This window comes from Stigmatopora argus, chromosome 4 (assembly GCF_051989625.1).
Source record: "Stigmatopora argus isolate UIUO_Sarg chromosome 4, RoL_Sarg_1.0, whole genome shotgun sequence".
NCBI lineage: Eukaryota > Metazoa > Chordata > Actinopteri > Syngnathiformes > Syngnathidae > Stigmatopora > Stigmatopora argus.
Window position 1 is genome coordinate 12,041,737 of NC_135390.1, and position 18,014 is coordinate 12,059,750.

The 18,014-nt window shown below is 38.5% G+C and overlaps 2 protein-coding genes across 3 annotated transcripts in view; one reads left to right on the forward strand and one right to left on the reverse strand.

The window, feature by feature from the left end:
• Positions 1-690: 690 nt before the first annotated feature.
• ankrd28b (ankyrin repeat domain 28b) lies at positions 691-13,347 on the reverse strand. Of its 2 annotated transcripts, XM_077598948.1 has the most exons (28): positions 13,123-13,347; positions 10,942-11,025; positions 10,560-10,638; positions 10,090-10,160; positions 9,812-10,012; positions 8,913-9,000; positions 8,257-8,399; positions 7,906-8,118; positions 7,567-7,645; positions 7,371-7,485; positions 6,549-6,631; positions 6,390-6,453; positions 5,381-5,449; positions 5,167-5,307; positions 4,842-4,953; positions 4,731-4,757; positions 4,068-4,142; positions 3,785-3,986; positions 3,591-3,678; positions 3,389-3,506; positions 3,041-3,260; positions 2,885-2,972; positions 2,692-2,775; positions 2,443-2,588; positions 2,265-2,347; positions 2,031-2,113; positions 1,723-1,814; positions 691-1,643 (listed from the first exon to the last, which is right to left on the reverse strand). In XM_077598948.1, the coding sequence occupies exons 1-28, from the start codon at positions 13,147-13,149 to the stop codon at positions 1,360-1,362; spliced, it is 3,159 nt and encodes a 1,052-aa protein (XP_077455074.1). In that variant the 5' UTR covers positions 13,150-13,347; the 3' UTR covers positions 691-1,359. The 2 variants fall into 2 exon arrangements, with proteins under 2 accessions (XP_077455074.1, XP_077455076.1); XM_077598950.1 differs by lacking the exon at positions 4,731-4,757.
• Positions 13,348-14,984: 1,637 nt separating this feature from the next.
• The window catches only part of hdac9b (histone deacetylase 9b), a 33,311-nt gene continuing 30,281 nt past the window's right edge, over positions 14,985-18,014 (forward strand). The window contains exons 1-2 of the mRNA XM_077599361.1: positions 14,985-15,058; positions 16,584-16,637. The gene's annotated coding sequence lies outside the window, so the exon portion shown is untranslated. The remainder of the gene's footprint in view (positions 15,059-16,583; positions 16,638-18,014) is intronic.

Consider the following 18,014-nt stretch of genomic DNA (forward strand, 5'->3'; position numbering starts at 1 on the left):
TTAAAAAAGCTAAAATAAACATTGTTCAACTGAATATTCAGGGCTTTTAATCCATTTATTAAAAAAATCTAAATATTGTCTAAAATGGTCCGGCCCACATAAAATCGAGTTGACGTTAATGCGGCCCGCGAACCAACCCGAGTCTGACACCCTTGTTCTAATGTATGCCACATGACTCATAATCAATGAATTAAATTTCCAAATGTACAAATGTATTTAAATATGAATTTAATTTTAACTTGGAATGTTTACAACTGTGGTATTTTGTGGTTTTGTGTTTCAAATGCAATACATCCCTAAAGATGAGCCATTTCCATGTGCATCTTATTTCTTTATTACCCATAAAATATACACCAATCTAAGTACTGAAATAATTCATTGTAACTTGGACTTCACAGTTCTTTTTCCCCCCCTATGTGCATTAGTTTTATCCCCGCTGAAGAAAAAAACATGTTATTCATCAGGTATCAATTAAATGTACATATTTGCAGTCATAATAAAAATCCTTTCTAAAACAACAATGAAGCAAGCAACCACACTGAATATTTGATGAGAATCAAATTCAGTTCTGTCCTTGATTTACACCCCTAAGTCAACAGTGGCTCAGTGCTTCATTACTTACCTAGTCACTGTGCTTTTACACTTCCCAACCTCAGTAATCAATGAAGGCACAAAATGACCACATATATATCGGAGCAAAAAGTAGACAAATAATTTATTCTCGAGACTAAACCAGGATGGACAGATCAATACACAAGGGTGATAAAATAGTCTAATGTAAATTATTGTTCTTTTCAAGAGCATAGGGAGTTAAAGACAAGGATATTTGAAAGTTTTGTTCTCATCTGAAACACAAACAATTTCCCTCCTGTGTGACACAGACTTGAAAGGGCAAGTGCATTCTGAAAGATGTAGTAGTGCGTAGACTCTAACTCTAAAATCACACGAACATCGTTAAACTGGCTGCACCACGTCCAGGAAAAAAATCAAAGGATGCACGCCCCTAACACAAACAAACAAACAAAACTCATGCATACTTAATTAAAATTGGGTTAAAATGCATCTGCATTTTTAATTTTTTTTGGTCCATGCTGGTTAAACTTCCTGTGAGGTGCTACCGTCCTTCCGTCAGCATGTTATTGCAGTAAAAAGGTTGCTCTATGCCCATTGAGTGCAATCACTTATGAAGTGAGTCAGTGTAGCCTTGTATCAGCTGGAAGGACATCTGGTGCTGGATGAGGTCGGGAGGGGATGACTCTTAAGGCTCCTGAAGAGGTTAAGTCTTTTCTTCTGCCCTACCAAGCTGGCCCTGGGTGAACTTTTAAGACACAGTGTGTGTTTCGAGCAGTCTCCTGTCCTTCAGTACGTCTCTGAGTCAGAATCATTGAGCTCTTCGTCTTTGTAGAAAACATCATCATGGCTGATGTTGTTGAAGCTGCAGTAGGAGCTGTGCTGGTCACGCAGCACAGGTAGGCTATCGAAGGTGACACTTTTGGAGGGGCTGGTGGTGTAGTGGTTAATGGCACTGAAAGGGAGGGTAGGGGCCTGGGTGCAGGGGGACACAGGCATCATGGTGGCCAGGATGAGGGCGAGGCAGTCTGCCACATCTTTGTTGGGGGCACAAGCCAAGGCGGGTGTGTAGCCTGAGGGTAGGATCAGTGTTAATTATAAGATGTATTGTTACATGTTTGTCAATTGTGAGGATTCAGGTGATGCAATTACCATTCTCGTCCACGGCAAGGACACTGGCTCCTTTTGCGAGCAGCTCTTGAACCACCACCGTCAGACCATTCCTTGCAGCTACGTGCAAAGGGCTTGAATTGGGGAGGGGGAAAAAAGGAATGGGTAGAAAGTAAGAGTTTACAAAAAATGTCTCATAAGATTCCATGAGTTACATTTTAAATGAATATTTCATATTACACATGAAGGTCTGTTAATTTAAGCCATGTTTTTTTCATTTAACATCAAATACATCTCAAATGACATTCGAAGTTGTTTGTCAGGTTCTAAACAAGCACTGCAATACATACGTCTGCAAGGCAGCATTAGTGGCATTGATGAGGTTTCTGTCTGTAATTTTCTCCAATATCCACAAGGCACTGGTTTCATGGCCCTGTGAAAAGCAATATGAGATTTATTGTTGCCAGGAATGTCTAAGAAGAGACAAGTTAAATGATCAAATAACACATTCACATGCAATCGGACAAGCCAAGAACGGCGTAAAAGCGAAACACAGCTCTCTAGCGGTTATATATGGTACTGACCTTACTGCAGGCCAAATGAAGCGCAGTGTTCTTAACGACATCCTGAAGAGTGAGATCGGCTTTTGCACTGCTCACCAACAGCTCTAAACAGTGAGAATGGCACATACGCTTTTAACTCAACATTATATATGGAAGTTTTGTCTTTTGCATATATCTTTTTTATATGCAATCTGCATACCGACAGCGTTGGTTTGGCCATTCTCAGCAGCCATCATGAGTGGGGTCTTCCCAACACCATCCACACCGTTGACCTGAGCGTTGTGGCTCAGCAACAGCTGCAGGCATTCAACGTGGTCCGTGAAGGCTGCAGCATGTAGAGGGGTCCTGATTGTAGACCCGATGAGACATATGACAGTTGAAAAAACTGTTAACTTCTTTAAAAAGCTTTATCCAACATCTTCTGTAAAGCTCAAGCTAAATATTTCACCTGTTTTTGCTGTCTTTGGCATTGACAATGTCAGGGCCCAACGTGTCTATAAGCATCTCTGCAGCACCTTCATTGTCACGGATCCTTGAGAGAAAAAAATAAACATAAATATAAATATATATACACGTGTATTTTTTTTTAAACTTTCCGCCTTCTGGATTCTGCCATCAACTGCAATGCTTTGATAACTTACACAGCACAATGGAGTGGGGTGAAAAGATTGCCTTCAGCTTTTTGGAAAACCTCTTGCTCCAGCAGAACCTCCACACACGTGTCGTGACCTTCAATAAAGATGCATTGTCTACTGAGCAACAAGTTTACAAAATAGCGCTCTTTGCAGTCCACAAACCATTGTAGCAGGACCAGTGCAATGGTGTGTAGCCTTGGCTGTCCGTTAAGACTGGAGGTGCTTCGACAGACTGGGCAGCATGCAGCAGGCCTCCCAGTACCCCAATGTGACCACACGCTGCTGCCAGATGGATAGGTGTGCGGCCTTTACAGTCCTGCACCAGAAAGCTGGCGCTGTGCTGAAGCAATGCTTCCACACATTCCTCATGACCAGTTACAGCCTGCAAATAAGAATTGAATTAAGAACGGTTCAAGAGTTGTTGTTTTTTAACAGATAAATAAAATGACGGCATTTTAACGTTTTGATTGTGTAAATTGTGTATTTTTATTAATAAAAGAATTCACTCACTCCTCTATGCAGGGCCGTTCTGCCCCATTTGTCTTTGGCTTCTACACCAGCTCCCTTATTCAACAAAGAATACACACAGTCCGTGTGCCCACTCAAAACTGAGAGCATTAGAGGGGTTCTGAGAATATGCCAGGAAAAAAGTTTTACAAGTTTGCCATAGACTTGTATCACCATATTTCATGAATAATAAATATTAACTTACTGTCCGTTACCATCTTGAATGTCCACTGCACTTTGAAGATCAGCATTTCCAATCAGCAAACGTAAACATTCTAAATGGCCATTAGTAGCTGTGGGGATTGATCAGAGAAAGACACAATTTACATTAGTGTCGGAGTTTCGGCATTCCAAATCACCAAAAAAGAAGCAACTGAATGATTTACTCCAGCTCCATACCTGCAGCATGAATAGGGGTACGTTTTAAGATGAAGTCTTTAACCAAGATGGAAGCACCTTGGTTGATTAAAACATCCACACACTCCACATGGCCCTTAAATGCAGCCAAGTCCAGAGGTGTGCGCCCTTGGCTGTTTCTCACATTCAGATCCAACAGGGATTGCACCAGAACCTCCATGGCTTGGTGGTGACCATGGTATGCCTGAAAACAGCAAATGAGCATTAGATTTATATTTTCACATCGGAAAAAAATATTTTTCTCTGTAGTGAAAATGTGACTCACAGCAAGGTGCAAAGGGCTTATCGGCGCTCGTACTTCAGAATCATTTAGGATGTCTGTCCCTGAGTTTTCCATTAACTTGTAATGCAAATGATTAAAAAAACAAACAAATGGAAAAATATTTGGTTAGTTCTAGAGCTCAGATGAATTCAAAGCACACAATACATCTAAACACAGCATTTCCTCAAACAGTGGCCATGGGAATAGAAAGAGGAATTTATAGTAATTGAAAAATGGTCCCATTTGAGTGGAATCCTTACATTTGAATATCTTTTCTATCATTTAAGAATCGTGTATGGGTGGTGCTGGACTAAATGTGTAACTGTCTCAATATTCATGATTTACTCTTAGTTGAAATCTTATTGTAATGCAGCTGGGGGCAGACATAACAGTCAATCACAAATCACATAGATGTGGAAGTAACAATCAGGAGAATTGAAGTTTCACTTCACTTCACTTGTTGCATGAGTGTGAGTTTCCTTTGTTTTGTTATATTTGTAGTATCTTTTTAGACAAGTGCATGCCAGATTTGATAAGTGTAAAGATTAAATCCCCCAAATGTTTTTTGAATATAATTGGACAAAAATATGCATTTATCTTTGAAAGTAGCCACAATTTGAAGTTATGCCAAATGCACAATCAAGATTATTTACAAATTCTACTCACCACATCTAGTGGGGTTTCACTTGCAATCTAAAATGATTAGGGAAAATTTAGGCTATACCTATACGCAGCAAGTACAATGGCACGGGATTTAGTAAAAAATGATGCTCTCACCAGCTCCAGACAGAGGCGATGTCCATATGCAGAGGAATAATGCACAGCATTGTAGCCCTGATTGTCCCGGATCCCTGGATTTGCATCATTACGCAGTAAATATTCCAGGCACCTACAGAAGAAAAGAAATGCTTTAGGTCTATAACTGAAGGATTTATTTTATTGATTATTCTGATCAATAACAATGGGATTGATCGTTCAACCTTTTAATCAGAAAAAAACGAGACATAACTAGCCACCAATATAACAGGAAAGAACAAATAGTGGTGTGTGTGTGAAAAATTCCAATGTAGATTGATCATTTCATGTTCATAGCATTACTGACTTTCCATCTGTGTCAGAAGCAGCAGCGTAGTGGAGAGGAGTGCAGCCCCTTTCATCAATGTCATTGACGCTAGCCCCAGAGCCCACCAGGGCAAACAGACACTGGTAGTTACAGTTGGCAGCAGCATAGTGCAGAGAAGTCCTGCAAAGACAAATGTTGTTTAGCTGACTGTTTACACTCAAAAGCAAAATTACCAATGCAACAGGAGACAAACCTGCCAAAACTGTCTTTTTTATTGAAGTCTGCCCCAGTATTGAGAAGTAGATTGAGACATTCCAGATTTCTAAAGATGTAACAAAGGACAAAATGATTGACATTGACTTCATTGTTAGGATGTCTGAATTGATTGAAGTATTTTTTTACAAAAACAATTTCAATGAAGTTCAGACATTTGTGTTAAACAAATTAAGACAGAACTTGTACAATTATTTTCAAATCATGGTCAACCTAAATCCCGAACCAATTGAATAAACTACAAAGACTGATCATGATTTCATGTTCAAACTGACAGACCTTTTTTTTTTTTTAATACAAAATATTCATTGATTTGGACGTTTATCCTGCAAGACTTTCCAAAACACCTGGGCCAGGGTTATGATTACCAATGTGTTATATCACCTTTTCTCTAAACAACATTCAACATTTGGGAACTAAGAAGACACCCAGTATTTTTAGGGGGCCTTGCTGCTTGCATGTCATAATTTCTGTATTTTCTTTTAATCTCCTGACGATATAATGGACTGTAAATTATGAACTCCCTAAATTCTTTTCAATTGTACATTGAGGTACACTGTCGTTAAACTGTTCGACTATTTTTTACACACAAAAAGAGGTGAACCTTGCTCCATCTTAAACTGTGAATGACTGAACAATTGAGGGAAGTTCCCATTATATCCAAAATTGGCACACATCTTTTCCCAGTTAACCTCTTCAATTGCAGGATGTTCCAAACAGGTGTTTGATAAGCATTCCTCAAATTTCCTCATTCTTTTATGATAAATGTCTCAGCTCTTTTGAAACGTGTTGCAGCCATAAAAATTAAAATGAATAATTATTTGCTAAAAACAATAGTATTTCAATTGGAACATTAAATATATCTTTGTAGTATGTTGAATAATATATAGATTGAACATGATTTGAAAATTCCTGTATTCAGTTTTCATTTCTGTTTGACACAGTCCCAACTTCTTTGGAATTATGGTTGTATTTGTAGTGACATTCACCCTCCAGCAGCTGCAGCATGTAAACAAGTCCTCCCAAAGTCATCAGGCGTGTCTATATCAAAACCTAATGAAGGATGATGACCAAAATTATCCAACTCGAGTGCACGGTAAGTACAAGTATTGTAATAAAAATAAAATGTTAAAAAGTATTGAAGTTACCTGAAGACAAAAGCTTTCGACAGCAGTCAGAGAATCCACTCAGAGCAGACAAATGCAGTGGGAACATACCGTGCACCCCTCGTCTGCAAAGAAATTCAATGTCTAAGGTGTTCTCAAAACAAGAATAAAGTTGAACAATGTTGCAATAATTTTATATAGACTAGGTCGCATGTGTTAAAGTGAAGGCCCGGGGGCCAAATCTGGCCCGCCGCATCATTTTGTGTGGCCCGGGAAAGTAAATCATGAGTGCCGACTTTCTGTTTTAGAATAAAATTAAAATGAAGAGTATAGATGTATATTAAATTTACTGATTTTCCCCCTTTTAAATCAATAATTGTAATTTTTTAATCAATTTTTTGTGTTTTTAGTTCAAAAATCATTTTGTAAAATCTAAAAATATATGCCAAAAAAGCTCAAATAAACATTGTTTTAGATCTATAAAAAAACGGAATATTCGGGGCTTTTAATCCAGTTCTTTTAATCCATTTATTAAAAAAAAATCTAAATATTATTTCTAAAATGGTCCGGCCCACGTGAAATCAAGTTGACGTTAAAGCGGCTCGCGAACCAACCCTTGGACTAGGTGTATTACAGCTCTCAAAACATAACATAAGAAAAACATTTAAGTGTCCTCTGTTTGGGGAATTGAATTAACTTGATTGTGTGCCTAATCTATTTAAATTGCTCCTGACACATTTATATTCACAGGTGAGCATATAAAGGGTAAACAAAATAGATAAATGTGATTTAAGATTTCAAAGCATCATTGGGATCATTAGGGCTGTACTTTCCCTTCAACATTTTTGCACATGGCTCACTCACTTGGCGGTGTCAGCTCGGTTGGCAATGAGCGTATTGATGAGGAGCTCGTGTCCATATCGTGCAGCAATATGCAGCGGCGTATTTCCATTCTTATCCTCACAGTCAACCTCAGCACCTTATGTAGGAGTAAAATAAATCTAGCCTTTAAGTTCAATTATACAATTGCTGATCATTTACTGTCAACTGAGAAGCTCACCATTTTCAATGATTGCTAGGGACCTTGAGAATCTTCCATGAATTGCAGTCATATGTAGGGGAGTTTTTCCATCCATACTCTATAAATTAAAATAGAAGCATGCTTGTAAAAAATGTGCACTTAAACAAATTTAGAACTGCAGTAGCCTTCGGGATTAAAGGTGATCAACAAGTAGCCCAGCTGCTTCTATTCAACCCTTGTCGATTACGAGACTGACAATTCACACAATATTGTAGGATTGGCATAGTGTACAGTTAATGCACATACAGATTAGCTAAATTTAAGTAGAGTGAGCATGTAAAGATTTTTGGGAAAACCTCCTGATAAACATTCACACACCTTGATGTTGACGTCAGCCCCATTGCAGACGAGCAGCTCCAGACATAGCTTGCCTTGCCGGGAAGCAGCAGTAAAGTGGAGGGGAGCGAAACCCTTCTCGTTCACCTGGTTGATGTTTGCCCCGCACTCTATGAGCTCATTTACCACTACATCTTGACCGTTGTAACAGGCCACATGGAGTGGCGTGTTGCCATATGTATTAGGCTCATTGATCTAAAAAACAACCATGTAGAGGAGCAGACTTTAGGAAGACCATGTTTATGTATAGGACAGCTATGATGATATCGCATAGCTGATTTTTCAAATGGACAATCAAGCATTAAGTACTATCTGATAGTGGGTGGAACTTACGTCCACCCCCAGGTCCAGGAGGTATTTGACAACACTGATCATCCCACTGGAGGCAGCTGCATGCAGAGGTGTGTATGATTTCTTATCTTTGCAGGCCACTTCTGCACCATGAGACGCGAGCAGCTTTACCACCTCAACATGACCTGAGGGTTTAAATGACCATACAGAATTTAGCATTATTCTATTTACTGAAGATGCTTCCATCAACACACGAATAGTACTGTCCCTGCCACAGTATTCCCCCTCGAATTTATTCATTTACTTTTAGGTAATTTTCATTTAAATAATTACTCCAGCTAGGTCTTTTTTTCTTTATTGGCGTATATTGAAATATCTTTTTTTGGACAAACTCCAAAATTTGGTTGCTGCCATATGAACGTAACACCATTGAAAACTTCCTGGATTTTATTTATTAATAAATCTGCATTCACCAGAATAAGAAAAGGTAATGATGGTGTACGTCTGCGTGAACTGCAAACTACACAGACTATGTAATGATAATGAAAACAAATCAAGTTTCTGACATTAAATGTATTAAAAAAGCACATATTTCATCAGATGTACTGTACTGTACAAAAGATTTGCTGCTTACAAAGATCAGTTCAATGTTACACAGTGTACTAATTATATAACAGAACAAGTGGATTTATTTTTACCCATGTAAGCTGCCCAATGGATTGCACGCCGATCCTTCTTGTCGAATGCATTGATGTTAGACCCTCTCGAGAGCAAGAGCCGCACCATCTGAAAATATCAACAGGCGGAGGCAAAATCCAAGAAAAGGAGAAATTAGTCGTGGTTCATGTTAGGTTGCGGCATAATGAAAATGTTTAAAATTTGATGTATAATTGTAAATTTATACCATTAAGTTTAGTCACTTAACAACTAAGATGAAGGAAATGGACAAGCTGGTGTCATTTTCTAAACTTTTCATCTAACTTGGATTTTACTACTAATCTTGGAACACTGTATTTTAGGAATCAACTTTGTTATTAACAGTAGCACAAATGAGAACATTTTCATTAACTATTAGTGTTTCACTAGCGTAAGGGAGCTTGACTAAGTCTTGAGCATTAATACTTGATTAGAGCAGGCATTTCCTCACCTAAAATAACTAATCCACAGTGTCATGCATCCGGTACATAGAGTTATTTGGGTGTTGTATGCAGTGTGTGCATAAGCTAATGTAGTGTGGAAAAGGCAGAAATAAATTATGGAAACATGTTTATGAACTACGGATGTTATATGATTAATTGCATCAGCAATAATATAAACTGTAAGAAGTAATAATTTAACAAATATAGGGGCTAGATTAAAAGTCACAAAAAGATCACATTCAAGTATTTTGTGGCAATGCACCTAACTTTTTTTATCCCTCTGTAGTATTATTATGATTGTGGTTTTTTTTGCATTTTTAAAATGGTATAAAATTTAGGCCAGTACTGGGACAGCTGTTCAAGTGGCTTGTCCTTTCATTGAATGGTCTAGGGTTTGAATCTGGCGAATGAATAAATGAATTCCAAATTTGTACTGTACTACAAATTCACTGAATTACCTCGAGATGTCCACTAAAGGCCGCGTGATGCAGCGCAGTGCGGCCTGCTCTGTCCGACACGTTCACATTGCTTAGCAGGGGGACAAGTGCTTCAGCACAGCGGACTGCTTTGTTGGCCGCGGCGATGTGCAGCGGCGTCTGCCAGTTCTTGTCTCGGGCATTTACGTCTGCAGAATGTTTCAGCAATACTTGTACAGCCTCCTGCCACAAAACATCACATGCTATTATATATGAAATGGAGTGCTTATTCACATGAGGGGTTGGCAGGATTCTCATACCTCACTACAGGATGCAACAGCTCGGTGCAGAGGAGTGAGCCACTTGCTATCTTTGGCATTTACTCTGGCACCTAAAGGACAGGTCAGGGAACAAAGAGACAGTCTATTTTTGGGCATTTGTGGTAAGTGGACCATTTGCTATAAAGGTAACCTGGCTCGCACAGCCATACAACATAAAAGAACACGAAAAAAAACTCTACTGATATATAGGTGTCAGAATGTTCTCAATTACCATTAAATACTTATTCTCTCATAATCTCTAAAATGGTTGCAAGATCATGAATCGAAATAAATTATATTGGGGGAGAATGGGTACTTAATTTCCTTAATTGAAGTACTAAGTGCAAGTTGCTAGTAATATTAGTATTTGTATAAAGGGTGTGGCCACTTTGCCCACAAACCTGCACTTTGAAATTTGCTTCAAAACCCAAAGTAATATATTCATATTTGCTTTGCAAAATGAAACAGACCTGAGAGGATTAGAAGTTCAATAATTTCTGCATCCCCGAGGTAGGCAGCAGCATGCAGTGGTGTCCGCTTCTCATTGTCCTATAAGAAGAGAGGTAACTACTATATGGCAAGGCATTAAGGTTCTAATATTTGTTGACAACAAATATGCAGGTTTAAGGTCATTATGAAAGCCCCCACAAAAATAGTGGGATAAATAAAGTCTGTCACCCTAAACATATACAGAAAGAAAAAACACCAACACTGACAGAAAAGGAAAAAAATATAAATATATACATATATAAATATATTAATGTAATGTAACATTGCCTGTTTTACACTCAATTGCAATTCAAGGGCATGAACCAAGTAATAGAGTTAAAAAAAAGAAACAAGAGAGATTACCTGGGCATTCACATCCTCCTTTTTAAATATAAGTGAGCGCACTTCATCAGGGTCCACATTGAAAATTGCTTTCAGCAAAGCAGGCTGTTGGAAGAAAATAACACCATTTAATATCAATTTTCTCATAAATGCAAACATATGGACACTTGCAGCATGCATCATTGCAGTATCCATTAATTTTCCATAACAACTACCCCTACAAGGGGGGTGCTGGAGCCTATCCCGGCCAATTATGGGCAGCAGGCGGGGGACACCATTAATTGGTTACTAATCAATTGCATGGCACGAGGGTTCTACATCCTCAAGAATCACTATGCACATAGGACTCATCTGTTCTTTGTCATTAATCCGAAAAAGGTTGGAGGATTATTGGAAGGAATTAGCAAATCTGCTAAATAGGGCAATACACTTAGAGGCCGCTCTGTACTTTCCGATGAACATTCCAAACAAAGTGATGACACATAACCACAAGATATTTCTTTGTGGAACGGAAATGAAAGCAGCACTTGTTGGCAGTTTTTAGAGGAATTAAAGTCCAGATACAAGCTCATAATGATGTCAAAGTTAAGTAAGGACAAACAAAACAATGAATCTTTGTTTCTTTGACAGAGAAGAAGAGTTGACAATGAAAGGTCTTTTTGGGTTAGGTTTCGACTATATATTCTTAAGTTGCAGACGTCCAAGAACATTATTAGGTGGGTGGACGGCAGTAAACAGAATAATCAAACAAGTTCTAATACTGACTTACAAGGCACCTCTTTATAAGCCTGCCTTAAAGCTCTGCAAAACAGTGTGCATGCAAATCTACCAGAAGAAATTTGCCTTCAATCAGAAATACTCTACTGAGGCACTGGATCAGTGAGCCAGGCAGTAAAGAGGAACAGCTTGCCTTGTGCCTCTAAAAGCTTGAGGGAGAAGTTACATTGAACCTTCATTGGCTACATTTACATGCAGGCAATTTCCGGGTACTATTTAGATGTGTGTGGATACAGTGTTGTTGTACTCGATCGCCAGATTCCTGTCTTCATCGTGACACATGGCAATGTCAGAATCAGGCACAGATAATGCAATGAATCAAATACATTTTGAAATTGCAGCAAAATCTGCAAAACTATTTCCCGTCTTCTTGCAAATCTTACACACACACAAACACACTAAGCTCATCCAAAAGCTATTCCTGTGTTTCTTCCCAACTATGACCAACAAAAGCCATAGCAACCCAACCTGAGCATTTTGACCTTGTGTTGTCATGCCTTAAATTGAATAAACTCACAAGTGATGATTAGGGACTCGAAAAGAAAAATAAACAAGTGTATTTTCATACATGTCAGTTACAATGACCATGTCAGGCCAACAAGTGGGCAGTGTGTTTTTCCTCTATGTCTCTCTTGATGCTTTCTGTGAGGGACAAATCCACGTTTATTTCCAGCTGCACCGTCCAACCAACTGCTGCCAGTGATTTCCTATACCCGTTCAGAAGCACAACTGCGCAACAAATTGCCTCATTCTGGCCTTTATTGCTGGTGCCATGGAAACAGCACTTACTAACATAAGATCATTAAAACACAACATGGGATGCATGATCTAGTTTCTTAACTGTATCGGGACATTTTTTTTATAGAACGTACCTCATTACTCTGCTATTTTTTTACAAAGATATGCTACAATGGCGCAGTTCTTATGAAAAATAAACAGCTATAGAGGCTAATATTGAAAGTTACATGCATTTAAACGTCACAGGCAGGACTGTAGTTCAGGTTGTGTTGCCATGGTATGATTGTCCAATAGCATTTATTCGAGTGAGTTACTAAACGCAAACTTCAAAACCACTCAAGCAATTAAAAATTTGTTTTAAATAACACGTCAGTCAACCCTTGAATCATTAGCGGTGAACCGGTGACTGGCAGATCAGCAATCCTGTTAGCAAGTTAGGTTAGTTGAGCATGGGTCTCCATGCATAAATGATCACCAGTACAATAAAAGCTCTCCTCTGATATTGTTTAAACAACTGCGATGTCGCGGGTGAATGTCGCAAATCAAAATCCAAGTGCAGCTCCCCACGAAATAAATGGAAACAGCCATATTCCATATTAAATCCCACTGAAAGTACTAATATAGTAGCTAGCACTAGCTAGTCAAACGTTATGTTTAACTCCAGTCTCGCTTTGGAACAGCTCTTACCTGGTCTCGAATTTTGAGAACCACCATATTTCTGTGGTTTTGAGTGTTTTCATGCAGACCTATTATGGGTTGTCTGTTCGTCTCCTTAACAAAGAGCAGTGTGTGTTTGATCTAGTTGCTGCCCCTGCCGATGGTCTGCTGGAGGCCTAGCGTGACACTAGCTTAGCTACCATGGCCCGATTGCATGCAAGTAGCGGAAACTCCATAACATTACCGCCGCCATATTTCGCCTCCCAAAAACAAGCATTTTCATTGGTCAAATATTTTTCGTTGCAGAACAAAGAACACGATTGGCTGTTGCTGGGTGACGCACTTGACCTTTTCTCGCTATGGTTTGACAGCACGTGCGTTGTCATTTTTACGGCAGTTAAATCAAGTTTTCGTAGTGAAACTTCTTTACTATCAGCATTCTCATAAATAATTATTTTCCCGCATAATATTCGATGATGGCAGTAATATTCCATGTAGTCTTCAAACTGCCTGAACAGAAATAAAATAAGTACTAGAAGAGAAATTCATCAAATGTTTTTTATTTATATTTGGGTATTTGACCAACATAATATGGTTCCAGTACCAACAAGACCAGTAACACAAATTGGATTCATCCATATACTTACATCTACAATTCATCATTTGAGATTTCCATTTGTTATGAAAAGATTCCGCTCTGAAATACTTTCAGATAGTATACAATCGACTGTTTCCCTCTAGTGGTCATTTGTTGAAATTCACGTCTTTGTAGTGTAGGCAACAGGAGATGGATAGTTCAGAAATTGAATCGATGGAATTAATGTATTGGGTCAGGTTTCCCACAAAATCATGCCTTCTTTGTAAAACACAATCAGTTGGTCACACTGAGACTATTGAAAAAAATCCAGAAATGATCACTAAACACCAATTACGACATAATCCGGTCCTGAGTACAGTGAAGTATGGTATTGTTTTCCTCAGGGGTAAATTTGCTCTACCATATCCTGTCAAAGCTGCCATCTATAGCAAAGTTTTGCTTTTTTTGCAGTAATCCCTTACTCGGTAGGTTATGCGGGTTCAGTAAAAAAAAAAAAGTGGGGCTCCAGCAAAAGAATGTGGGTTATCCTCACCATGGGGCTGAACTTTCCAAAGTCTCACGTTTCAAGGCCTTCAAACCTAGTGAATGTAGGCCATAGTAAGAGATGTTGAGCAGACATTAAATTTATACTGCCAACCCCTTCTTCCACCTATCTTTCTTCGTAACTGGAATTCGAGCCATGAAACTACATGCTCATATTTTGTATAAAAAGCCCATAAAAGAAAAAAAACAACCATTACAAAGTGTATATGAGAATTTAACCTCTATTATTAAATTTCAAAAACAAGTAGGCAGCCTGGAAAGTGAATCTTAATTACTTGCATTTGTGACAACACAGTTCATCCCCAAATTGGATAGTATACATTTCTCATCACAAATATCAATGTTATTCCAATATTACCTAAAGCGATGTAAACCAAAAATGAAAACCAAAAACCATCAATTCTGCAATCCAGAAAGTGTAAACAGCAGCAAATTCATTTCCATGCTTGCAAAAAAAACCTATACTACTTCATATAGTACTGGAATTATTTTAATCATTGACTACTATGTACAAATGCAATGGGTTTTCTGTATGACTATACATAATGTGCTAATTGTATAGAATGCCAAAAATAGCATTAGCAGAAACATAATTCGTATACATATACTTTGACATGTCACATGATGAAAAGCAAGTTTTATGCACCACCGACGTAGTCCTGTATATGACCAGTAGGTGGCAGCGTATCTCCGTCTGGCTGGGTGTACGCTACAAGTGCTTGTTTTTAACGAATATATACACATTTACAGAGCTGCACACATATCACCAAGCAAATCCTTCCGTCTAATTCAAGCAAAGGACAAGGAAAATAGCATTTGCAAATAGTAAGTACTGTACTTGTGGATCAATCGGGTTAAAACGTTACAATCACAGGCCTTTTTTGTTTTTGTTTTTAATCTACATACACTTGATGGGGTCTTTTAGTGAGCAGATTTTGAGCAATAGCGCTTTTTTGTTTTTAATTTTAAATTGAAATGTTGCACTACTACGGTATTTATAGGACCGTCTTCATACTGCCGCAGACACAAATTGACTCCTACACGTCTTCTAAATTTAACATGAACCGGTCAACCTCGCACTCAAGGTAGCCAGAAGAACATTTTCTTTCCTCTTGTACACGAGGGCGTTGTTAGTGCAGCAAAATATACATAATTTTAATGCAGACTACCTTTTAAATGGCCTCAAGACATATGAATGTATTCATCTATATACTATGTATATACTATCATAGTATATACAGGATAAAGCGGTTCAGAAAATGAATGAATGAATGAAAAAAATATATACTACATCGTATTACTATGTAATATATTTTTTTCCATTCATTCATTCACTCAGAAAATGAATGAATGAATGAAAAAAATATACTACATAGTATTACTATGTAGTATATATTTTTATCATTCATTCATTCATTTTCTGAACCGCTTTATCCTCATTAGGGTCGCGTGGGGTGCTGGAGCCAATCCCAGCTGTCTCCGGACAAGAGGCGGGGGACACCCTGACCAGCCGATCGCAGGGCACAAGGAGACGGAAAAACATGCAAACTCACACCCATGCCTAGGGGCAATTTAGAGTGTCCAATCAGCCTACCGTGCATGTTTTTGGAATGTGGGAGGAAACCGGAGTACCCGGAGGAAACCCACGCAGGCCCGGGTGAACATGCAAACTCCACGCAGGTGGACCCACCTGGATTTGAACCCAGGTCTCCCACTGTGAGGCCGACACGCTAAAATATAAATATATATATATATATTTCGTCATTGGGTAACAGGTGGTTCGGTGAGCCTAAAAGTCTTCCTTCACACCGTGTACAAGGTAGCAACTGGGGGAAGTTGAGGTTAGTACTATAACTGTTTTCTCATACAGTTCCGAGAATATCTGAAAATAGACACTTGCCTTACGGATGTATGACCTCATTCAACGCAGCAGGAGTGAAAGAGCTGATTCAGTTTTATCACCGCAGGTAACTGTTCGCCAAGGGTATTCAACTAAAATGAAAGAAGATCCAGTTGAAGAAAATGGCTTCATTTCATTTTTCTCCTTTTATCAATCATGATCTCAATGTTCTCCCGCATAGAGTTTTTTTCCTCTTTCCGCTACTTTGATGTTGGTTGTAAAGTGTAACGTCAGCTAACTCATTTGTCTAATTAACTCCCTTATCCACTTCCGTATCATTAATTGTCGATAGGCCATAACATTTTCAGATGTCCATATGCATTTCTTATTTTCATCATTAATTTTTACAAGTTCCATTTTTTTACTGCGATTTACTCACCGTAGTAGCCAGCTACGCATATTCACATCATATGATAAGGTTCCTTATATCACACATGTTTTCTTCAACAGGTACAAATGCAACAGCAAGGCTGAATCGCACAAACTCCGATGACATACAAGAGAGTAAGTTACTGTTTTTTCAAGCTTCATTAAAAGTACAGATGTCTCAAAAGGGTATTAGGAGAGGGTCTCATGGTTTGACATTGCGGATTCTCCCTGTGCAAGGTAAAACAAATAGCAGAATCGTAACCCCACTTGTGTACACATCTTCTCATGACCCTTGAAAAACATCATTCATACTTTCATGAAAGCTGTCCGCAGTCCCCCCAGATGACCTCTAAGCTGTCTTTCCATTTCACAATATTTATTATTTTTACATTAGACTTGTTCTTGGCAGGTTAATGCTCGCAGATGTCTGCACTGCTCAGATGGCTTGAGGGGGCAGGTACCATCTGAGCTGTGTCGGACCAGTACTCTCCACTTTGCCTGACACATAATTTCCTAGTACCAATGAATGTGCTAATGAGACAAACTGTTTTTTTTTGATGGAACAAATCTTGGCAGGCGCCTGTGAATTATTCACTGGACCTGATAAGTTAGCATTGAATCGCCAAACAGAATTCACAGACACAGCTTGATGCATGGCATCCCTGCTGTTTACTGCATGTTCGCCATTATTATAATCTTAAAGTTGTGTTCCATTTTGCTTGAATTTACTGTAGATGCTGCACAGCCTTTATATACACCATACCAAGTGTGAGTGAGCGTCTTGACACAGGTTCTGGTTATACAATGCATTTTTTTTTCCACACTGAAGGTGATGAATTACGCATTGTCACCGTGGATTCGTTTCCTGAGTATGTGGGCAATCCTTGACTGACCGTGACACTGTGAAGACAGTCTTCATGTCACTCTGCAGAAATTGCGGTAACAATAGAAGGAAAAAAAAGAGAAAGCCTGGGTGTTTTTGTGCCCAAGAGTGCGACAAATTGATTGATGCCAATAGCTCTTCTCGACTGGGCTGCACAGAATTCACACATGGAGGTGTGTATGCAGGTGTGCCAATTTAATGGAATGCAAAATAATAATAATAAGAAGAATGTGACAGTTTACATTTGGTGAATTCTTTTTTGCCTAGCTATAAGTACAGTCATTTTTCAGTGTTGTTTGTCAACTTGAATGGTGAAATGAAACCAGTCTATCGTTAAGAATAGGTTTGTACGCTATGTTTCAGTTCAAATTACAATGAGGGTGGTGATTAATTGGTTACAAATTAAGATTTCTCTAGAACAAGGGTGTCAGACTCGGGTTGGTTCGCGGGCCGCTTTAACGTCAACTTGATTTCACGTGGGCCGGACCATTTTAGATATAATATTTAGATTTTTTTTTTTTTAATAAATGGATTAAAAGAACTGGATTAAAAGCCCTGAATATTCAGTTTTTTTATAGATCTAAAACAATGTTTATTTTAGCTTTTTTATATATTTTTAGATTTTACAA

What these genes read in the sequence shown, in the direction of transcription:
- ankrd28b (XM_077598948.1), bottom strand. Translation starts at nt 13,149, where the DNA reads ATGGTGGTTCTCAAAATTCGAGACCAG. An exon ending in ATCGCCTCTGTCTGGAGCTG is followed by an intron (nt 4,758 to 4,841) that starts GTGAGAGCATCA and finishes TAATCATTTTAG; the next exon opens with ATTGCAAGTGAAACCCCACT. An exon ending in GAACGGCCCTGCATAGAGGA is followed by an intron (nt 3,261 to 3,388) that starts GTGAGTGAATTC and finishes TCTTATTTGCAG; the next exon opens with GCTGTAACTGGTCATGAGGA.